The following is a 25,259-nucleotide window of genomic DNA, read 5'->3' on the forward strand; positions in this document are numbered from 1 at the left end:
CAGGTGTCGCTGTTAACAAGACATTTCTGATTCTTACAAACAGTCCCTTTAAATCTTTTACCTTAAAAACATTTACCTATAAGACATTTCACTGTAATAATTTACTTTTGAAACGTTTACATTTTATAACATTTACCTTTAAAAATTTAACTGTAAAACATTTAACTTTCAACTTTTACCTTTCAGACTTTTCTCTGTAAAACATTTACCTTTAAAGCTTTTACCTTGTGATGGTCACAGCCACACAGGGTAATATCATTCCAGTTCACTCTCATCTCATTAGTTTACTACCTACACAGGTTCATTTAATTTGCAGCCAACTACACCTGAACAATTAACATCACATAGTTGTTTTGATTTGTTTATTTTAGTTTAACCTTACATGGTTTAGATGCACACATTAACACTGTAAGGTGACACATAATATTATCTGTTATATTAATCATTTGTTTCATTGGTTTGAGTTACCTTGGCTGTTGGGGAGGGGGGGGGGGGGGGGGGGGGGCTGTATTTCTGGTGGAGAAAAGGCATGGCTGAAGGCTGAGGACTATTAAATCCTGGAGCCAGCTCGTTGGGCCAAACCATGTGCTGCCATGTCACGGGGGGGATTTGGGTTCAGTTAGGTCTGCTTTGTATTTAGTAATAGTTAGTGTCCAGCTTGGTTACCCCTTGTGTGCTATTTGGTTTGGCCAAGCCCCTATATATTTGCCCTCCTGCCACTTTGCACTGTGGAGGTCAGTTCACCCAGAACAAGGCAATACAACTGGCATACAGACTGGCATCAGCACTCACTACATCCACAGTACTACACCCCCACCCCCCCAGTCCACCACATACAACCACATCATTATCCATCATTCTCTTTTAAAACATCATCTTTCTATCCATCACCCTTTTAAACACCATCCTTTTACCATTATTCTTTTACTTCTATCTATCTATTTATATTTATTTTACTTTATTTTATCTTATTCTTTTTTAATCTTGCCTTAATTTGATTTTCACCCTTTGCAGCCACACCCACCCCTCTCAAGCGCACACACACTGTACACAGTCACATGATATTGATCTTTGCCCAGTTATGTTGGCTTTTTAAAGTTTTCTTTATTTCTTTATTTCTTTATTTTTTTTTAATCTATTTATTTTTTTTTCATTTATTTATTTATTTTATACTTTTTTTCTTTTTTTTTCATTTTGTTTTATCCATATTTCATTTTATTTCATTTTGTTAAAAAGAACCTTCTCAACTGGCCGGGCATGGGCCATGCTGCCTCACCACCAGCTTCCTCCTCACTCGTTTCTCAATGAACTGATCATTAACAGATCCTTCTAGCTACTCTATAACATTTGATTAGGAGTTACTCATTAACTAATTATTCTCTAGCAGTTAGTTCCTCATCCATTCCACATTTGTTCCCTGGTAACTATTTAAAATGTTGTGTCCTTTATTGTAAAGTGTTACCAAATTGATTGATTTTGATTGATATAAAATCTAAATACATATATTTGAGAAGGTGTCAAGAGAAAATATCATAATCATAATGCTCATTAATAACAGAAGAGGCTTAAACTCCAATGACTGTGTGAAGGGTCTATTTATTACTTGTAAATTTTAAATACAGTATTTCTTTTTCACAAAGTTTATTATGAAATTATGGAAATCAATATTCTGTAGCAATGACAGGAGTCTATTATTAATCAAACAACAAAACAAATTACAATAAGGGCAGGAGTAAGTGACAGTAATAAGATCATTTAAAATGAGATGAAGTATAAATTGTTGAATACTTCAAGTACATGAGGGAGATAAACCAAAATCCATCAAATTCTCAAAAATAACAACTGACTACAACAACAACAAAATAATGTAAGAAGATTGTCATGCATCTTGTATTGAAACAATCACACATTTGGACGAATATCTCATAACTATTTTACACAGATTTTTTTTAAAGCATACAACTTAGAACAGTTTCATGTGATTTTTGTTTGATCACATTTTGATCACAGAGGAATGAAAGTATCTCCATAATATCTGACAATATCTCATTCCTTCAAAAAAGGGAAAAAGTCCAGAGTGCTCGGAAGTTCAAATCAGTGTGATGAAGCTGCTCTTTGGTGGGCTAAACAACGGTTCAGAAAAGGGGGAGTCCAAGGCACTCTTCTGGCAAAAAATAAAAAGCCCTTATTCAAATGGCTATTTTATGATGAAATGCTAAAAACAATGCTGGTACATGTTCAGATAGAGCTGGGTAACAACCCACACGTAGTGGCACAAACAGCCTTCTTCAGGGTGGAACCCTCAGCACACAGCTTTCCCTTTTGTGAGTACACAGACAATTGATAAATGCAAACACCTGAGCAAGAGGCCAATAAACTCTCAGGTGACAAGTGCAAAATGTGGTCACTAGATGGCTCTACAGGATGTCAAGAAAGCAGAGAATGATATATGATATATAACCATTTATGGCAACAGTACCAGACCACATGCATAAGAGCCACTACAAGAACGGACTAAAATCAGTTTCTTCATTTAGTCCTGGATATGTTGTGGCCTTCATTTGGTGGATGTAAAAAGTTTCTCTCTGCAGTAATCATTTTAGTCAATCACCACCCTGAATGTTCTTTTTTATGGTTCCTCCTTCATTCTTTCTTTGAATTTTTCATCTTGTTAGATAAAATAAAAAAATTGTTCCAATTGACTAATTCTGGTCTGTCTCATACATTCTACAATCATCCAACAGACACTGCATTTTCAGGAATCTTTACTCATAGGCTACTGCAACTCACTCTCTACATAAAACAAGAATGCATAATGATGTAATATTAAACCGGTGCTCTTTCACTCATTTTGGGAAGGCTTCATCCTCATTATTATCACTGTTGCACTCCTTCAATCAAATCAAAATCTTTTGAACCGTTAAAGACACTTTGGGCTTCTGTTACTCTGAGTAGAGCTCGGTTGTTTCTGGCTCACTCTACGTTGTACATTTCATCCAGACTGTCAATCGCATCTTGTTTACTATGGTCTCTCCACTCACTGGGAATTTCTCCTCCGCCCTGGAATTGTAATTTATAGTGGTCTTGCAGTTGCTTTTCAAATCGACACACAAACCATTTCCAGTATGTCAGTTTAGATGAATCAGGAGTAATTTCCCATGAAGCACAATCCTCCCCAGCTCTCTGAAACTCTTTATAAGGAAAGCTCTCTTCTGAATCACGATTGGGATAGAAACTTCTATCACTTGCGACTAATGTCGTGCAGAAATCGATGACCATGTTCACTGTTCCTCTCGTGGAAAAACCGTCGACCCCAGCAGGTCGATGAAATGGGACATTGTGTTTGTCAGGACTGTGATTTTCCAGTGTGTTGGTACAAACAGCTGCACAGAATGGGCACCTCACCCAGCAGCAGTTACACAGCTGATCAATGAGGATTTGATCAGGTTTCATCCTGAATTTCTCCATCTTATCCAACGAGAGGCTGCTCATCTTCTCTATGATGGATACAAGACCTTTCTCGATCTCTTCTTTGAGAAAGTCAAAACCTTTTAAGTCACTGAAGTTTTGACAACAGATGGTGCCGAATGTTAGCTTATCTTTTAGCAAACCGGAAAATTCCTCCACCCACATGTCAGGGTCTCCCTTCTTGGTTTTGACTTTCTCTGTTGCATCAAATAAAGCTCGACCCACAAGATTTTTGATGTCTTCAACATTTTTCTTCAGTATGTTCCGTGCTTTAACTTTGTTGTCTGTGAAGATGTATTTGTGTGCTTCCTCTTTTATAAAGGTCTCTACTTGTCTCCTCGGGCGTCGGATGTAGGTGATAAAACCATCAAAGTCCTCTTTCTCTGCGAGCGACTTCAACACGTGTTTCTCCAAGTTCAACCTGTTCCCACTGAATGCTGGGAAAGTGCACCTCATCTCTCCAGCCAGCTCAATGGCAGCCTTGTTACAGACGGCCTCAACAGTGGAGCTCCTCAGTTTCTCACAGATCAGCTCTCCAAGCACAACAGCAGAAGAGTTTCCTTTGCAGAGGCTTCTGAAAATGTTGTAATATTGCATTTTCTTGCTTTCTACGTAAGTGAGTGCATCATTTTTCCCTTGGAATTTCTTGTGGGACTCTGAAAGCCATCTCCCTGCTCGGTCAAATACATACAGTATGAGATCAACTGTAAACTCCTTCTTCAGAGCATATTTCCTCCTTGATTCAAATTCTGTCACTTGTTTTATTACATTCTTGGCCACTTCTTGCAAGTAAGCCGGACTGTAGCCTCTTCTAGCGACAGGTTTTTTCTTAATTATGTCTTTGGTCTGTTGTTCAACACTGTCAATGAGGTCTCTGATCAGCTTCTGTTTGTCATTTGCTAACAAGCTCCTTGATGTATCTTTTTCAATTTTTTGTGTTGACCCAAATCCAAGTATGGTTTTAAAAGACATCCATGCATTTGACAATGAAGAACTTCCTTGCCCTTTTGTGTTTGTGTTTGTGTTTTCCCTCTCATCACCTCTGGATGGTTGGCTTGTATCTAAGACTTCTTGGTGCTTGGCGGGAGACACATAATGAGCGTAATCACCAACCTCTGATAATCTTTTGAATCTGCCACTGCTTTCGCATTCAGCTATGCAAGCCCAATCAAAACCTAGCTCCTGAAGGATAATTGATTGATCTCCTTTATAGCTGATGTCCTCAATAGGTTTTGTATCTGCAGTTAGTTCATGAACCCAGCCACTCCACACAGAGTTGAAGTGCTTTTTAAGTTCATTTTCATCTTTTGTCTTGTCTTTCAACCGATGAGCGAGCTCTTTGCTCTTTTCTAGCAGCTGGTTCTCAAAGTCTGTCTTCTTATCATCTAGCTTTTTACAAGCATTCTTCTGCTGGATGACGTCATCCAGTTTTCTTTTCACGCCTCTCACTTGCTCTTCATTAAACTCCTTTATTTTGTTTTCAAATCGTCCTCGCCACTGAACCAACATTTCTTTGTCTCTGTCATCATCAAAGTATGTCGTCATTGCTTTTTTGATCTCTCCATAGGTTTTGCTCATTTCTTTGTGAAGATAATTGGTCTCGACCTTGTCAAGTCTTCCATTTTCAATTTGGGTATGAAGCCCATTCTCAATGGTCAACATGTTGCTCCTCAGGGCCCAGATCCAGTTCCCATACTGGACCTCAAGCTTTCTGTACACTGTGATTTCAAGTGTGTTTTTGAAACTGAAAACAAAGTGTTCATTCATTAGAGCTTTCCACAGGTCCTGGACTTTGCTTTTGAGCTGTGAGAGAGTAATCCCAGCAGACTGTGAAGCTTTAGAGAGGATGATGGTCTTCAGCTCTTGGACACTCTCACTATAACCTGGATTTGGAGGAGCCATAGGTGGACTTCCCTCCCATAGTTGAGCAAAGTATTTCACATCTTTCTGCACATCAAATGCAATGACGTCACTGAAGCACTCAGCATCACAACCCTCCTCTTTGGCTGCTAGTTGAGCCATCTGGTCCAGTTTTTCTTGCAGCCGTCTCTTTCCATCCATGTTTTTCTCCGCAGCTGCAATATCGGTAACATTCTGGTGAACGAACACGCAACTTGGAGAAAGTTTAATTTTCTTCATCCTCATGAAAGCCTGAACAACAATCTGCAGAACATCTTGCATCTCAGCAGGATTCTCTCCAAAGATGTTGATCAGTGTCATGTTTCCCAGACCAACAACAAATGTTGCCAGTTCATTGTCGTGGTGAAGAGTGGCGTTACCTTCCAACTCGAGAGCACGCAGTCCTTCAGTGTCCACCACTAAGACGTAGTCAAACTGAAAGCCTCTCTTGATCTCCTCTGACACTTTGACCAGCTGCATGAAGGCACCCTTGGTGCACCTGCCAGCACTCACTGCAAACTGTAACCCAAACATGGCATTCAGCATTGTTGATTTTCCACTGCTTTGTACGCCTAAAACTGACAAAACAAAAACTCTCTTGTCGCCCAGTTTCTTGATGACTTCATCTAAAAGACTAGAGATCCATGTTAAAGGTACGTGACCTGCATCACCATCCATCAGCTCCATTAGGTGTCCTGATATCATCAGCTCTGCAGCCAGCGCCGGGTATTTAGACCAGTCAGTCTGTACCCTCGTTGCTTCTTTCTGCAGAGATGCATGGGCTTCATAGATCTGTCCCATTTCCCTAAAGATGTGCTCCAAGCCAAATGTTGCTGACTGTAGTTTTGTTGATATTTCATCAAGCTCAGTTTGCTTTATTTTTAACAGATCAGATTTGACATGCTTCTTCTTCAAAGCCAAGACCTCAGTCCACTTTACATCATAGTTTTGGAGAATTGAAGAGAGATCGTCCGTGGAGAGGGCATCTATTAAGATCTGAGTCCATTTCAGGAAATAGACTTTGTCTGTTGATGGCAAAGATGAGAGGCTTTCAATGAACAACGTCATCGCTTTACTACAGGAAGCAGTGTGTTGTTTTTGTCGTATATGTTTCAGTTCCTGTTGCTTTTCACATTTCTCCTTCTCAATGTTTCCTTTGAGGTGATACAGTTCTTTGTTTATTCTGCACCACTCGTGCCACAGTTGACCTTGACAAGGGAGAAATGTATCTTTGATCTTTGAAACATCCTTCCCCTGAAGCAAGTTCACAATTTTCATTGCATCTGATTTCCCATTTTGGCAGACCTCATCATCTTCATCCACTCTGATTCCAGAGACGTCAGCCATGGATTCAAGCTGGAAGGATGCATGTGGTCCAGTCAGACTTTTTCCAATGATTTTTTTCAGTTCTTCAGAAACATTTGAATGGCTTCTGTCCTTCAGACCCATTTTGTACTTTCCCTCTTTCCCTTTGACCGGAACAGCACCGCGATCATTATCAGCAATGAGATAACTGTAATACTTTCTTTACCTCTTTCCAGAGTTGGTACAAGAACGATATTGACTGACGATTTGTTAGTCAGGATGTCACGCTGTTTTTCAAGCGACAGAGCATCACCATGAAGATTACAGAAGGCAGTGCAGTCAGTGAAGGCATCATTGGGTTTTCCAGCAGGGCAGTACCAGGCAATCTCTGCCACGCCATCCATCTGATGTCGAGACTTGGTGCTACCTGGGCAGTTTCTGTGGAAGTAGGTGTTGTGACGGTCGTTGATCAAAGTGTTCATCAGCTGAGATTTAGACTGAGATAGTGAACCCAGGCGGAGAAATGACACCATGGGTGTGTCAGCTTTGAAGATGGGCATACTCTTCATGGTGACAGCGTTTGACTTGTCTTTGATTTCAGTTATCTTCCATGTTTTTCTTATTTGTCTAAATGTCCAGAGAGGACAGCCAATATCCATTGTGACTGGGTCAGGAACAAGTAAAGGTATGGCGTACTGACATTGTGATAGCTTTGTAATCATGTTCTGCTTAAAAAAGATGTCTGAGCAGTGAAATACTGCCATCTGAACATCCATTGGATGGACAGGAGTTCGTTCTGATTGGTCAAAGTCTTCACTGGTGTTAAAAAGAGCATCTAAGTCATCCTCATCTGTGTCAACAGTGTCAACCTCTGCAACAGACTTTGAATGGCTCACCTCAGGACTGTCTTGTCTTACAGGAATATATCTGGCTCTGTAGTCTAACATCATCAACCGCTGAAGAAAAGTATGAGCGAGATCTTTCTCAGATGTGCCATGGTCCTGTTTCACGGGTGGACCTACTTTAAGAAAATCTATTGGTGACAACTTCTGTTGATGTTTGTCTGGGAGGTGAAGTCTGCCAAGCAGTGTTTCGGTTTCTCTTTGATATTGTTCCTTCCTGTTGATCTCTTCAGAAATCTCCACTGACTGCTGTAAATAAGTAAATAAACATTGTACGTTATGTAGAAAATGTTAATGTCACACAATGGGATATGAAGAAATTATTTGATTAAATTTGGAGTTTCTTACCGTATCCATGTTTTCACTCGTATCCATATCTAAGGTATCTGCAGTAGAACAATGAACCGTATTATGAGCGGGTCAGAGCAATGTACTTTTAAATCAAGATGTTTTTCTTTCAATTAAAGAAATCTTTCTATTGTTTACTGTAAGCTATTTGACACAAATATAAGGTAGTTAGTTACTAGGGAACGAACAAGGAACAAATGAGGAACTAACTGCTAGTGAACCATTAGTTAATGAGCAACTCCTAAATGTTATAGAGTAGGTATTGATTAGTTAATTGAGGAGCGAATGAGGAAATAACTGCTAGTGAACCATTTACCGCTAAGTATTGTCTCATTTGTGGTCTGATAAACAGCATATTTCAACCTCATATCGCTATTTTCCAAGCTGTAGCTGTCATATATGGCGGAGACGGACCTTCCTTTGTGTCACATTGGATTCAGGATTTAATCCATAAACGAGCGATCAAAATGTAGGCTACACGGACCGGAGATCTGTGAATGTAAAACTGAATTGCATGAACTGAATTCCAAATGTGAGAACTGAAAGTGGAAGGATGTAGAGTAGACAGTTTCAGAGCAACTGAATTCAGTTTCATAATATTACATTCGGTTTCAAGTTTATTGGAATTCACTTCCAAACCAATAAATTAAATTTCAAATTATGTGATTCAAATTCAGTTTTTAATGCAATTATTCAAGTTGCTCAATTCAAATTTAAATATTAAAGGGACTGTTTGTAACTTCTTACACGTATAAATCATTCCGGGTCGGTGTCCCATGCGCGCTCGTGTGTGGCTACGCTGTTCAGACAAGACTCCAACACAAACTACACGGAAGCACCAAAACCTCTTGGTTGTATCTAGTGAAGCCCGTCTGTTAAACAGTTTTGGCCGTGTTCGGAGGACGCGGGGGAGACAGTAGCTTTGGTCTCCAGGACCGGAGTCTCTGCTGTACTCTGCTCCTTGCCTTCACTCACTCACCGCACTCGTTCTCGCTCTTTCGCTCCACTCTCACGTGCATGCGCGCACACTCCACACTGCAGAAGAGTTAGTTTAGCTCTGAGAATATGAGAATATCTACTGAATGTACAGTGGACGTTTGTGCAGAAATAACTGCTGCAGCTCCTCCAGACCAACAGAGGTTTCCCGTGTCTTGTGAAGTGACGGGGCTCCGCAGAGAGAAATGTTACCGTCTTTCCCTGCGGGCGCAGTCGGGAGGCTGAGGCAGGAAAAGCCAACACTAGGATCAGCATTGATTCATGGAGAGACCTTGGTCTGGTCAGCTAACATTACTGCCAAGCAGCTGAAATATAGAGTGATATTGTGCTTTTAGCTGACGTGTGTCGCTTCACAGTTTTGAATGATGGTCGTTCATGTCTATGTAGAGCGAGCACAAGCGCGAGTAACAGGACGCTGACTTTCGTTGACTTAACGGCCACATGTGTTGCTGTTAACAAGACATTTCTGATTCTTATAATTAGTCCCTGTAATTATTCAAATTCAGTTTCTAGTGACCACATATTTCTGCCCATAAATGAGGGATTACTATTTAGTATTATGCATCACTTTACTCGGAGGGGACACAAAAAATGTAACTAATCATCGCAATCAAGATAATGATGAAGTAATGAAAGACTACTTAGTAACTACTAGTAACTAATGTTTAAGTAATCAGTAATTAATGAGTTGTTAATAGTTCTGTGCTGCTCAGCAGCTGATTCAGAGGTAATCAGGTCACATATATTCATGAACTAATCATTACTTAATTATTCATTATATGATATCCCAGTCTGCTCTCTATAGTAATTCATCATTATCTACTATATCACTCCTTCATTAGGAATTATTAAAGAAGTACTTGGAAGTAATTACTCATATTTTGGTGTCCCTTATTGTAAAGTGTTACCATGTTCTGAACTGAATGAGCTTTATTCTTGACTTGTTCATGTTATTGTACTATATATTAAAACCTTACCTTCCTCAGTGGTTGCAGATCGTACAGGCTTCATTTCATATTCTCCTTCTATTGTTGCGTTGTCATCATTCTTTGAGTGTTCAACATCACCAGGTCCATTCACTGGATCACACTAAGAAAACCAATGATTTAATTTAACATCAGTTAGAACCATTGAGATTAAGAACATGAAGATCAACAACTCGCGATAGAAGACCAATTCAGAGAACAACAACGCCAAAATAAAATCAAGGGGAAACACCAGAACAATAGAATGTAGGGAAGGATTCCCTATGGCAAAACTCTGATACAAGTTCAGAAAAAAGGGATACTGTTTAAAAAAATAAATGCAGCTGTAAATGTACTTTGGCATTGGCTGCACCCTCCTCCATCTCACCTACTGCAAGGTCATGTACAAAATAGAAGAATACAGAGGATCAGTATGAATAACTAACCATGCTTAGTTTATAAAATATTATTTTCAAAATTTTAGATGACCTTTGTCACTTGGTATTACAGATGTGGTTTCAGACTCTCCTCCTCCTCCTCCAGCTGCTGTGGGGTCATGGTTGTCTGCCTCCATCCTATCTGCTCTTCATCTTTACAGAGTCATACTGCATGAAAAAGTATCATGAAGACAATTACAACGAGAAACTGTCACTGCAAACGCTGATAGAGCAAATTATTTGATAAGATAAATAAAAGTACTAAAAAAATCAGAAAAAAATCAGAGATTTCGAGAATAAAATCAGAACGAGAAAAAAGTCGTAATTTAATGAGAATAAAGTCATACTATTTCAAGAAAAAAAAGTCGTAATATTACGAGATAAAGTCATAACTTCACGAGAAAAAAAAGTAATTTCCTCCTCCACTAAAGAGTCAGTTTCCCCGTCAGGTCTGTGTGCTTCTTTCTTCACAATAAACTCAGTTTCTTTCACCAGGTTCTTTTCCAGCTCCTGATACTGATGATAATGTGCTGCTGATTTGGTTATTTGTGAAACCTAAACTAAAGTAGAACTTCACAAGATGCTCCACGTTCCTCATCTTCACACAGGCGGCACGCTGCTCTATTTCCCCTCTAAAATAACACCTCAAATTACTGCTTTATAATATTATGACTTTTTTATCATAATACTACCACTTTTTTCTCTAAAATGTATGACATGTTCCATAATATCATGACTTTTTTCTCGTAAACTTTTGACTTTATTCACATAATACAACTTTTTTTCTCGTAAACCTATGACTTTATTCTCGTAATATTATGACTTTATTCTCCTAAGCCTATGACTTTATTCTCGTAATATTATGACTTTATTCTCGTAATATTATGACTTTATTCTCGTAAGCCTATGACTTTATTCTCGTAATATTATGACTTTATTCTCATAATATTATGACTTTATTCTCGAAGTGTCAGATTTATTTATTTATTCCTCAATGTGGCCCTAATACTCCGTTGTATTGACAAACTTCATGCATCCATTTGAAATTTGTACAGTACATTTGAGGGCTTCTGCATAAAATGCAAGTGAGGATTTTCTATATATTTTGTCATGAATTTAATTTTATGATGAGGGAACATGGCAAATGGCTAAGAGTGATGATGTTGAGGTTTGGGTTAGGGGCTAGGGAATGCATTATGTCAATGAGGGTCCTCACAAATATACCAAGACAACTGTGAACTGTGTCTGTGTCTGTGTGTGTGTGTGTGTGTGTGTGTGTGTGTGTGTGCGTGCGTGCGTGCGTGTGTGAGAGAGAGAGAGAGAGAAAAAGTCAATGTCTGTTTTGTTTTTTTAATTTAAACTAGATTTAACTAGGAAGTCCCTTGAGATAGAATCTCTTTTCCGAGATTATAAAAACTGTATGCTCAGATTTTAAGTCTGTACACAAAAATACTACATGTATAAGCTCAGCTTTTGTTCTGTGTATCTTTAGCTCTGCCTGGTCTGTGTAGATGTTGCTGCCTTGTCAGAAAGCCTTCCTGCCTCACCCCCTTTATAGAGAGAAAGATCAGAAGCCTGTTTAATAGGTCTGCTCCTCACAAAGCCCTCCCACCTGCTCTTAAAGGGATAGCTCAGGTGTTTTGAAGTGGGGTTATAAAGACAGGCTCACATAAAGAAATTGATATCCGTTTAAGTGTACGCTAAATTTAGAATATTTTCCAACTGTGAACTGAACTGAAAGTGAAACGTATCTTTACTGTTTTTGTCATCTGAGCCTGCTGGCTTTGGAGAGCATAGTTTTACTTTCAGTTCAGTTCCCCGTTAGAAAGGGAAAATAAGCTAAATATAGAGTACTAAATTTGCTCCGGTGTCGGTACTCCTGTATGTTTCTCCAAGTTGGGGGGGCATGCCGACCGTCATCTAGGCTACTGTAAGTAATACACCTACTATGGATAAGTAACTCATACAATTCTGTATGCATGTTAGTTTTAAATAAGTAACAACAAAAGTAAAAATGACAGTGAAGAGCTCTTTTTCCCCAAAACCTTGAGACTTAGAGGAAAACAATGATGAGGCTTACAGGTCAAATAAAAGCCAAATAAAGCCAGGCACATACTGCTGTCCTGCGTAGTGAGGACATTTTACTTCAAAGGACTGCTTGAAGGATAAGGCTAGAATGAGGTTAAGATTACTGTTCCCGTAAGGATTGGAGTTAGTTGAGATGGTTATGGTTAGCTTAGCATAAAAAAGGTAAATGTGTCTGTGTGTGAAAGCACCCTCTGAAAAAAACATCTTTCACACTAGTCACAGCAGCATGGACTTAAAGCTGCAGTAGGCAGAATGCTTTTTGGCATCATTGGGCAAAAATTCCATAATAACCTTTCACAGGGTTACCATATTTTTAAACCCCCAAACCAGGACACTTAAGCACTTAAGGGACAAGTCCACGCGCGCACGGGCATGCGCTAATATGCACGCACCATAGGCGTTTTCATCAGGATGGCTAACTTGACGCACCTGTGACGCATTTGAGCACAGAGTGAGATCAGAAAGAAGGTATTATTATGTGGGGGGGGGGGTGCATTAGAGGCTGTGACAATCAGGACTTATCACATTCACTACTTTCTCCCCCTTTAATCACAGACTATCCCCCTCATGACGCACTGCCAGTTTGGGAGTCCTGTAGAGAGTTTCCCTCAGAGGAAACGTATTGTTGTCTGGGCCTACGAACATTATTTTTCAACTTGTTTCGTCTCAGGATATTAGAATTATAATGGTGGAGCTCAGAGGACATTTTGTCCAGGATGGAGACACCGTCCGGGTGAAAGATGGAACGGCCGGTCCTGAGGGAGTTATAAGAGGAGCTAAATGCCTGTTGATGTGCAGAAGGAACTGTGTAGAATAATTAATCAAAACAACACGTTTGATGTGCACGAAGGGTTCTGTGGATCAAAACTACACTAAATGTAACCAGCGGATATCTGTTGCGTCTGTGCATAATTGTGGCTTGACCACGCACAACATCACTCTCTAGAGAGACTGCAGCGGTGCGCTGTGACAATTTTCATTTTACAGCTAAACAGTACACTACAAGATGATTCTGAAAACATTTGAGGCATTACAGTATAATTCACGGGGAGCGGAAGGGAGTTATAAACCCTCCAATAGTGAGCTGCATCGATGCCGCCCAGCCGCCCTTAAGTGGTGGACACAAGTGCGTGGCGGCTGCGTGGCGTGTTGTTTTTTATTTCGGCGTCCATGTTAACAGGTTAGAGTGGACACACTGCCCGCATCGCGCGAGACGCTCGCGTCTCAGCTGCGTCTCTCAGCAGCAACAGACAGGGAAGGTAATCTAGTGACAGTAAATTAACTTCATACCAGCAAGATTACTACAGTTTCCATGTCTAGACATCTGTAGAATATGTCACAGACAGTGAAGGTGATCTATTGACTGTATATTAACTTCATACCAGCAAGATTACTACAGTTTCCATGTCTAGACATCTGTAGAATATGTCACAGACAGTGAAAGTGATCTAGTGACTGTATATTAACTTCATACCAGCAAGACTTTACTACAGTTTCGAGGTCTATCTGTAGAATATGTTACGGAGATGAAAAAAAGTAAAGACTTATTTTTAAATCAACACTTCCTGCTTTCATTTCAAAATAAAAGCCTTCAGGAGTTTTTTTCTATAGACAGAATCCCTTCATTTGTTAACACAACACTTTTATTCTGAAATATGAGCAGTCAGTGCTGTGGAAAACGCAGTCACTTTGAGAGCTCTAAGAATTGATAAAGTGTGGGGTTTAAATCAACACTTCCTGCTTTCATTTCGAAATAAAAGCCCTAAAGCGGGTTTTCTTTGACCAGAATTCCTTCATTTGTTAACACAAGGCTTTTATTCGGAAATATGTGCCGGACAGTGATGTGGAACAAGCAGTTTTAATTGTGGATTATTGCTATTATTTACTAATAACCACACGTTTCTGAACCTTTCTCTGTCTAAAATAAATATAAATTATATTTATCATGAAGTTAAATGGCCATTAAAAGGCAAACTCTATGCAGAAAGAAAGGGCTGACAGCAGCAGCAAAAACACAGCTGACAGGCAGCCGACATGCAGCCGACACGCGTCTAGTGTGAACACCAGACTCCTGCATCACGCAGCCACCACGCGACGCAGACGCCACGCGCTCCTGACGTTGGTAGTGTGCCCATGGCTTTACTGACGACGCGCAACGCTGTTTTGTGGTCGTCATGGAACACGATCCAATGTCAGTTCAGTGCGACTACCGGTACAAACATTTACTGTAAACTGCTCAAACTGATGGGACGTTTAATTTATTCTACTTTATCTTCATACAGACGTCAACAACATAAAGTAAATGGAGTAGATTAGTAGATTAGGATCAAATATACCCTTGTTTAGTCTAGGAAACGATAGACATGTTCATTAGATTGTAAATTGTTGTGTGTGTGTATATATATATATGTATATATATATAAATATATATACATATATATTTATTTATTTATTAGTATTTCTTACCCCTATCAGGAGTTATAACCCCATCATTTATTATATCTTCAACTGTGCAATACTGACTTAACAGTGCAATAATTCAGATGTGCAATAATCTGGTTTACTCTGGCATTAACACTGCATTTATATACAGAACATTTAAACTAATATTCTTTTTTTACACTATTCTTGCATTTTTATAAATGCATGCATTTATATTATTTACATAGATCCTATTTTTCAGCAGTATTATTTGCACTATATATGTTGCTTATTTATATTTTATTATGATTTCTCTATTATTATATATTTATATTTATATTCTAGAACGGGAGCAAAATGTCTCAATAAAGTATTTCTGATTCTGATATTTATTTCATTGCTGAAGAGAGTGAAGTTCGTCCCAAAGTGGCTGCTGTATTTCTCTCCTCCACCTTAAAGAAGGAGCTTCATTGAGCTGTGAGTGGGACTACAAACAGAGTTCACTCCACCACCATGGAGTGGGGGGGTGGAGGGTCTGGGTATCATCGGATTGGAATCGGGCCAATTAGTGTGACTGAGGGCGTTCACACTTTCACTTTAATCTAATTTTGACACTAACCTCTGTGAGCCCATCAGCTCGTCGCTGTCAAACTTTAAAACTGTTTCTTTCTCTGCTGCTGTCAGCTGTCAGATTGATGCAACCCTCCTCCACCTCATTCACCTCCAGTTTTCATCAAAACCAACACCCATCCACTGGAATCCACATCATATCAATCCAGATCTTCAGAAATTGCTCCTCAGTGTATCTTTTGGTCATTCGATTTTCCTTTCACAAACCGGTATTAAAAAACAAACAACGAGTGGTTATTTGATTTTCCTTTTAAAATAAAAAAATTAAAATTGAAATACAAGGCGTTTTTCTTTATCAGGGTCAAAAAGGGATGAACTAAACTTTAAAAATAGGTTGATTTTTTCATTTTCTATTTTTAAAAACAAAAAATAAAATCACATCATTTAAATTTAAATTTTTGTATTTTAAAATGAAAATCAAATAACCACTCATTTTTTGTTTTTTAATACCCTTTTGTGAAAGGAAAATCGAATGACCAAAAGATACACTGACCGGTACCCCTTCAAATAATGATGGCATAATGGCATGTAATAAGAAAAAAGTAAAGACTCATATTTCTTAACCTTTCCTTCTATGCAATGTCAAATAAATACATTTAATGACTTTCTCTTTTTCTCAGTCTTTACTGATTGAACAGAAATAGTTTGCAATGTTTGTTATAAAACCCATACATGCTCCATTTGTCTGTAAGTCTGTAGACAAAAACACTATAGAATATATAGAATTATTATAGAATATAACTCACCTTTTATTCTGTGTCTCTTCAGCTCTGCCTGGTCTGTGTCAATTTGGCTGCCTTGTCAGAAAGCCTCCAAGTCCACACCCTATATATAGAGAGCGATAAGCAGTTTGAGTTAAAGACCTGGCCCCCCCACCCCCCCCCACCCCCACCCCACCCCCCCTGAAACCATGTGACTTCAAGGAAAACAGGTTTGTGGTAGGCGGAGGACTGTAAGGATTTATGTTTGTTTACAGCTCTATTAGGTGACCTTCTGCATGCATGACAGATTGAAATCAGTAACAAAGTGAAAGGAAAGAGCTCCCTTTCCCTGAAGTCATGTGACTTCAGGGAAAGCCAGGGAAACCCAACAGAGACCTCCAGCTCACTCTACCCAAACACTGTCAAGCACATACTGCTGATAACACTGAACAGGTCTGGGTATCATCATGGCCTTCAGTCCAGTACTATTGTCATGACAGACAGAGTTTTATTCTGTCTAGCTGGCATTAATGTCATAATCGCTTGTTGAAAAATCAGCATTATCATGATGTAGAACTACTCGGCTACAGCCTTCCTAATGGAGTAAAAGGATCAGGTGGAAGTGTCATGTGTGTTGAAAGGAGTAGCCACATAGTGCTTCTCACCTGCCGACATAAAGAAACAGCCCATAGTAAGAGTGTGAGAGAGAAAAGTGTCAATTATGTGAGAGTTCTGTTTAACATCTGTAGAGACCCTCCCTGTTGTATAACATCTGTAGAGACCCTCCCTGTAATTTATCACACACTTTTTGGATAAAAGACATTCATGTGTTAATGAAAAGAACAAAAAAAAAATATCTATGTATGTATTTATTTGTGTATTTATTTAGCCTATTTATCTTCTACTGTTACTTTGATCCTGTGCTTAAATAATGTTACACTTTTATAGAATGACCAAACTATCTTCTTGGCTTTTATTTTGACATGTTTGCCTTCACTTCCTGGTCACGTGACTGCCGTTCTCCGCTCTTCGATTCAGAAGAGAAAATGACAGAAAGAAACTTGAAGAAACTAAATCGGATCGTTTTTTTAATTTGTTTTTTTCGTTTTTCGTTTGGAAACAAAAAACAAACAGAGCACCACGTGATTCCGTTTTTCGTTTGTGGTTTAAAACGAAAAAACGAAAAACCCACGTGACTTCCGTTCTTCAATTCAAAACGAATAATGAGAAAAGGAATTCGCAAAAACAAACAAACGGCCCGGTTGGTCTGGGTATCATCGGATATTCCGTTTTTCCTTTGGAATTCAGAAAGGAAAAAACGTTTTTTTATTTTTTCATTTTAAATCAAAAACCAGGAAACGGCCGTTTTCTCGTTTTTCGTTTCTGAATCAAAAAATGAAAAACGAACCCAAACCGGGCCGTTTGTTTGTTTTTGCGAATAAATTTTTTCATTATTCGTTTTGAATTGAAGAACGGAAGTCACGTGGGTTTTTCGTTTTTTCGTTTTAAACCACAAACGAAAAACGGAATCACGTGGTGCTCTGTTTGTTTTTTGTTTCCAAACGAAAAACGAAAAAAACAAATTAAAAAAACGATCCGATTTAGTTTCTTCAAGTTTCTTTCTGTCATTTTCTCTTCTGAATCGAAGAGCGGAGAACGGCAGTCACGTGACCAGGAAGTGAAGGCAAACATGTCAAAATAAAAGCCAAGAAGATAGTTTGGTCATATTATAAAAGTGCAACATTATTTAAGCACATGATCAAAGTAACAGTAGAAGATAAATAGGCTAAATAAATACACAAAGAAGTACATACATAGATATTTTTTTGTTTTGTTATTTTCATTAACACATGAATGTCTTTTATCCAAAAAGTGTGTGATAAATTACAGGGAGGGTCTCTACAGATGTTATACAACAGAGAGGGTCTCTACAGATGTTATACAGAACTCTCACATAATTGACAATTTTCTCTCTCACACTCTTACTATGGGCTGTTTCTTTATGTCGGCAGGTGAGAAGCACTATGTGGCTACTCCTTTCAACACACCTGACACTTCCACCTGATCCCCTGCACTCCATTAGGAAGACTGTAGCCGAGTAGTTCTATATCATGATAATGCTGATTTTTCAACCAGCGATTATGACATTAATGCCAGCTAGACAGAATAAAGCTCTGTCTGTCATGACAATACTGTACTGGACTGAAGGCCACTCCATTACTCTAGATACTGTAGATTTAACAGATACCTGCTGTCTTCAGACGGCTGTAAAGAGTCACCCGAGTAAAGGAAAGGCTTTCAGTACAGTTCTATTGTCATGACAGACAGAGCTTTATTCTGTCTAGCTAGCATTAATGTCATAACCACTGGTTGAAAAATCTGCATTATCATGATGTCGAACAAATTAAGTAAAATTACATATTATACCAAATAGGCTAGAAATGATTGAAAAGCATCATAAACCACCAAACAGAATACAGAAAGTTAGTGATTTCAGTTTTTTAGTGAACTCAGGCTGATTAATCATCATATTACACTATGATGTCTGAAGGTTGGCAAACATGCTGATCAACCATACTTATCTATCATTGACCATGTTTATTGACTTGACTTTTCATCTATAAATGTGTCAAAATTGAAAATTTGACTGAAAAGAAAATCCTTGGGGATTGAGGAGTGGTGACCTCTGACCCCTACGGTGGGTAATGTCACAGAAGGCCTACTCATAAAATGCACTGACTTCACTGATACCGAATCTCCCTCCAAACTAAATTGTAAAGCTGACGGCCCTTCAATATGATCTGATCAATACAATACAATCAAACTTTATTGTTCACCAGGCTGGAAATTTGTCTTCGGCTCACAAAACACAGAAAACAACAGACATTAAAAACCAGACAGCAGTTAGTCAAAAACAAAGACAGGTTATGTTACACATTAAAACAGTTCATGTCAGTGTCTGTGGCTCAGATCTGCTCAGTCACTGTGTTGAGTTTAGAATATTGATGGCATTTGGGATGAAAGACTTTTTAAACACATGTTTAGTTGCCAGAGGTGCTCTATAGCACCTCCCGACTGGCTGCAGAGAGGATGGGAGCTATCTGCCAGGATACTCCTCGCCTTCTTCCTCGTCCTTTCTGTAAAAAGTTGAGTCAAGGGCTTTTGGGGTTTACCAACTATTTTGCCTGCCATTGACACAATCCTAGACAGTTTATTCTTCTATCTACAGTGTAGGTGACCGTACCAGGCAGGAAGGTTAAAGGTTAAAACCCTCTCAACAATAGTTTTGTACACTAATTCTAAAATCTGCCGGCTGACACCGAGGCCACTTAGTTTCCTTAGAAGATAAAGGTCTCTGTGAGCATCTCTTGAAAATATACTCTGTATTTACAGAGAAGCTCACCTGGGTGTCCAGGACTGTACCGAGGTATTTAAAGTGTCCCACAGTTTCAACATGTTGGCCATCAAGTGAAACTAGCTCTGTGATCAAATGTTGTTTTGTGCAGCACATGATTAATTCTTTCTTCTCAGCCACATTGATTTCTAGCTGGCTAGTGTGACACCGTGTCTGAAGGGCTGTAGTGTGGGCCAGATAGGCAGCTTCACCTAGTGGGCCTGTTTCCTGTAAAAGGTCAACTAAGGCCATGTCATCCGCATACTTAAACAGTCTAAAATGTTTCTCATTGATCATAAATTCATTAGTAAAAAGAGAGAATAGCACAGGGGAAAGAACACAGCCTTGTGGGCAGCACGTCTGACATGTTCTCTCTGATCCACACAACTAACCCTGTGTTGATGTTGAAATCAATGAGCCTTTTCAGGAGAATATGCGTCTTCATTGAGTTAAAAGCTGAGCTAAAATCCGCGAATAAAGCTCTGGCATAACCTTTAGGATGCATAAGGTGTTTTGTGACTGTGTTAAGCAGAGTCAGCACAGCGTCGTCTGGGCCTCTGTTGCTCTTATTTAAGCGAACTGGAGCAGATCTAGCACTGTGCTGGTCAGGTGGTTGGCAAGAACTCGTTCCATGGTTTTACACAATATGGAGGTTATTGCGATAGGCCAAAGATCATTTGGCTTAGTTGCGTAGGCTTTTTTAGCACAGGCCTAATTATTGTGAATTTCCATGATTTTGATGAAGTGGCCTTCAGTCCAGTACTATTGTCATGACAGACAGAGCTTTATTCTGTCTAGCTGGCATTAATGTCATAATCGCTTGTTGAAAAATCAGCATTATCATGATGTAGAACTACTCGGCTACAGCCTTCCTAATGGAGTAAAAGGATCAGGTGGAAGTGTCATGTGTGTTGAAAGGAGTAGCCACATAGTGCTTCTCACCTGCCGACATAAAGAAACAGCCCATAGTAAGAGTGTGAGAGAGAAAAGTGTCAATTATGTGAGAGTTCTGTTTAACATCTGTAGAGACCCTCCCTGTTGTATAACATCTGTAGAGACCCTCCCTGTAATTTATCACACACTTTTTGGATAAAAGACATTCATGTGTTAATGAAAAGAACAAAAAAAAAATATCTATGTATGTATTTATTTGTGTATTTATTTAGCCTATTTATCTTCTACTGTTACTTTGATCCTGTGCTTAAATAATGTTACACTTTTATAGAATGACCAAACTATCTTCTTGGCTTTTATTTTGACATGTTTGCCTTCACTTCCTGGTCACGTGACTGCCGTTCTCCGCTCTTCGATTCAGAAGAGAAAATGACAGAAAGAAACTTGAAGAAACTAAATCGGATCGTTTTTTTAATTTGTTTTTTTCGTTTTTCGTTTGGAAACAAAAAACAAACAGAGCACCACGTGATTCCGTTTTTCGTTTGTGGTTTAAAACGAAAAAACGAAAAACCCACGTGACTTCCGTTCTTCAATTCAAAACGAATAATGAGAAAAGGAATTCGCAAAAACAAACAAACGGCCCGGTTTGGGTTCGTTTTTCATTTTTTGATTCAGAAACGAAAAACGAGAAAACGGCCGTTTCCTGGTTTTTGGTTTAAAACGAAAAAATAAAAAAACGTTTTTTCCTTTCTGAATTCCAAAGGAAAAACGGAATATCCGATGATACCCAGACCTGAACACCTGTTATTTGCAAAGCTACACAGAGCTTTAAGTTCATGCTTGTTTATAAAACCATGAAGTATCTACCAGGAGATCCACTGATATTAAACACATGCAAACAGGTTAGTCTCTCCAGGCCTGCAGAAGCAGTTACAAGCACTGCAGAGCAGACTGAAAATGGTCTGTTTGCAATGATGACTATCTTTATCAGCAGCCCCATAATCCAAAGTCTAAAAAATGTCTAAAAGTGAAACAGAACAACAGAACAGTAACATTGTAATTCCTTTTTTAATTTCCTTTTCCAACATAGTAACATGTTCTTCCTTACGTTGTCAGGTTGTGTCATTTCTGTCACCTGTTTAGGGAAAAATGATAATCCTTTAAAACACTATAACCACTTACAACCTTGCCAAACCGCCACCGCCGCCTCACCTTTCTCTTAATTATGGGGAGAGGTTTTTCAAATTTTCAAATGATCAACCTCTGACAAAAGCACAGGGTCATTGCCCAACACATATGAACCCTTCACGATAAAGGTCTTCAACTTCTTCCCTGTGGAGTAACTGGAGAAATATCTCATGATCTATCTGGGCTTCACACAGACCGTCACTACGGTCTCTACCACCCCGAGCCAATCACGAGCCGAGCACGGCCGCAGCTTTATAGCGTGAGCCACCTAGCTGCTACGTTAGCACCACGTTAGCTGATTGGCTTGAAAGACACAACATAATATCTCTATAAATACATTTCTGATCACATTGATACATGTTTTATTACACAGGCTGGGGACAGTTGGGGAAAGTTAAAGTTACATCTCCTCTCTCGTACAACTCCCGAGCCACCGGCTGCGTGACTACTTCTCTCAGAGCAGCTGTCAATCACAGCTATCATGACGTCTCACCCCCTTTTAATTGAATCAAGTAACTAATCAAAACCAGACTTATCAGAAGAATGACCACTTGAACACACATCAGCATGATAAGAACTACCTCAAATGAAACCATCTTTGGGAAAAATGTATTTGACGTGTACTTTGACTTTTTAGTTTGGCCCGTCCACTAACATGGAGGGGGCGGGCTTTATGAGCTATACTGCAGCCAGCCACCAGGCGATCGAGATATTTTGGCTTCACTTTTGGGGAGCTGTCATGTCGTCCATCTGGTCTGCGGTCTTTACCTTGAATCATGCTGTACTTCTACCAATCCTGGAGACCTTATATCAACAAAGTCATGTGACTGACCTCAGGAGGCTTGGCTCACCGTCTATAAGAGCATCCCGGTGAATGTGCCTCCTCCTCTTTGTAAGTACCATGGCTGTATTTCGGCCCACTATAACCAATCCATCACCTTGGTGAAGGGGCCTCGTGTCCCTAAGGATTGTACGTAGTTTCCCTGCTGTATATTTTGGAAAGTGAGCCGCAAGTGTTAGTGAGAGTGGTTACGTTGTTGATGACCCTTTCTCCCTTTTTAGGTGGCTTAAAGGGACTGTTTGTAACTTCTTAAACGTATAAATCAATCCGGGTCGGTGTCCCATGCGCGCTCGTGTGTGGCAACGCTGTTCAGACTCAGACTCCAACACAAACTACACAGAAGCACCAAAACCTCTTGGTTGTATCTAGTGAAGCCCGTCTGTTAAACAGTGTTGGCCGCGGTCGGAGGACGCGGGGGAGACTGTAGCTTTGGTCTCCAGGACCGGAGTCTCTGCTGTACTCTGCTCCTCTGCTCCTCTGCCTGCTTGCCTTCACTCACGCATAACGCTTGTTCTCGCTCTTTCGCTCCACTCTCACGTGCATGCGCGCACACTCCACAGAAGAGTTAGTTTAGCTCTGAGAATATCTAGTGAATGTAAAGTGGACGTTTGTGCAGAAATAACTGCTGCAGCTCCTCCAGACCAACAGAGGTTTCCCGTGTCTTGTGAAGTGACGGGGCTCCGCAGAGAGAAACGTTATCGTCTCCGACCAAAACTCCGGTGTCTCCCCTGTTCCCTCCGGCCGCGGTCGGGAGGCTGAGGCAGGAAAAGCCAACACTAGGATCAGCAGTGATTCATGGAGAGACCTTGGTCTGGTCAGCTAACATTACTGCCAAGCAGCTGAAATATAGAGTGATATTGTGCTTTTAGCTGACGTGTGTCGCCTCACTGTGTTGAGCGATGCTCGTTCACATTCAGGTAGCTCGTGCACACCAGCGAGCGCGAGCAACAGAATGCTGACTTTCGATTAACTTAACGGCTACAGGTGTCGCTGTTACAACCAATTTCTGATTCTTACCAACAGTCCCTTTAAGACAGAAAAGTACTCTAGTCACCATATTTAGAATATCTCCAGAACGCTGCTTAGAGACCCACTTGAACTTGCAGGGTGCGATTGTATTCCTTTCAGACGCTGATGCAGTGGGTTGGGTCTGTTGATGAAACAGAGGCTGTGTTGACTGTGTGCCAGCAGTGCGGAGCTCAGAGACGGGGCGCAGTGGAATAACACGCCATTCACCTCATCCTAGTAGCTGGTAGATCCGTGCTGTGTTGGTAGCAACCGAACTAACGAGTCTAACATGGTGACTGATTATTGTATTGTCTAGCTCAGGGGTCAGCAACCTTTACTATCTAAAGAGCCATTTTAGGCAAAAAAAAAAAAAAATCTGTCTCAAGCCGCAAAACATGTGATCATTGTGATGAAGGTAACACAGTTTATAGTCTAAGTATATAGTATATAAGTCTAATGCAGTGAGGGCCAAAGAGACAATGTACTACGGAGTATTAGGGCCACATTGAGGGAAAAAACATCTGAGATTTACAGAATTAAGTCATAATATAACGAGAATAAAGTCATAACTTTACGAGAAAAAAGAAAATAACACGTAAAATGACTACTACTATAATATTATGACTTTATTATAAATCTTATTTTTTTTCCTCAATGTGGCCCTAATACTCCGTCGTACCGTCGTACCATAGACCTACAACAATGATAAATAAAAATGAAAATGTAAACAAAAACAGTTAATCATTTCCTTTTTTAACAATCCACAGGGAGCCACTGGAGAGGGGCTAAAGAGACGCATGAGGCTCCGGAGCCGCAGGTTGCTGACCCCTGATCTAGAATACCATTTGCGCACTTGGATAGTATTGTAAGGCGTGTGCCGTATTTGTGACGTATTTCTGTAGGCTAACCAGGAAGTTAGCATCACCCTGGTTCCCTCCACAAAAAGCCAATGGGATTATTCTATTAGGTTTTGGATTATTGCAGAAACTCAGCTCTGTGACGAACAAACGTTTATGATACTTACACGTTTTGTTCAGCAAGATAATCTCCACAAATGAACACCACTTTTATGATTTTTGAAGTGTGAATGCAATCACCAGAAGTGAAAAGCAAACGTTAGGCTATAAACAAACTACACCATGGTCACATGAACGTGAGTACAAACACAACGAGGCTGTAAAGGAGGACAAGTCGCCGTGATGGCGTTTAGTCGTCTCATTTAGACACTTGTTAGCAATCGCCTATTTTAAGACACACAAAAGCTTTAAAATTCATGAGTGGGGTATTTATTGATGTATTTTATATCATAGAACAAACGTTAAAATCTCTTCAGCTTGTGTTAACCACAGACCTTATTACAGGCATCTAACTAAAAACCCATCGACTTCCAGACGAGGGAACAGGAAGTGTTAAATGCTGACTCATTTCCAGGTTTTAGGACTCATTCCTGTAGCTCTCTACAGCCTATAGGCTACCAGTCACACTTATATGATCAATATTGAGCTCATTTTTGAGTTATGGAGAAGGGTCACTCCTTTTCAGACATAATATCTATTTATATTGATTGTAATATGTATTTGTTTATTGACAGCTTGCTATATGTTTATTGTTCATTTGATTTGTTATTCTTGACTTGTTTTTTTCTCATTTGTTATTTGTTTAAAATAATCAAACAGAAATAAAGTGAAATGAAATGGTTGTCACGGTCCACTCACATTTATCAACATGAATCCTATTAGTATTTTGTTCTGTCTATGTCTATGTTAAGCGTCCT

General features: G+C 39.6%; 1 protein-coding gene across 1 annotated transcript; it reads right to left on the minus strand.

The window, feature by feature from the left end:
* Positions 1–1,576: 1,576 nt before the first annotated feature.
* On the minus strand, positions 1,577–16,272 carry LOC119495978 (interferon-induced very large GTPase 1-like). Its single transcript, XM_037782934.1, is given in 7 exon segments — positions 1,577–6,845; positions 6,848–7,823; positions 7,923–7,960; positions 9,896–10,007; positions 10,240–10,274; positions 10,373–10,488; positions 16,206–16,272. Coding segments are annotated over 6 exon segments (5,118 nt in total). The 5' UTR covers positions 10,458–10,488; positions 16,206–16,272; the 3' UTR covers positions 1,577–2,973.
* Positions 16,273–25,259: the final 8,987 nt, after the last annotated feature.

The sequence above is a fragment of the Sebastes umbrosus genome, chromosome 10, assembly GCF_015220745.1.
Source record: "Sebastes umbrosus isolate fSebUmb1 chromosome 10, fSebUmb1.pri, whole genome shotgun sequence".
Classification (NCBI taxonomy): domain Eukaryota; kingdom Metazoa; phylum Chordata; class Actinopteri; order Perciformes; family Sebastidae; genus Sebastes; species Sebastes umbrosus.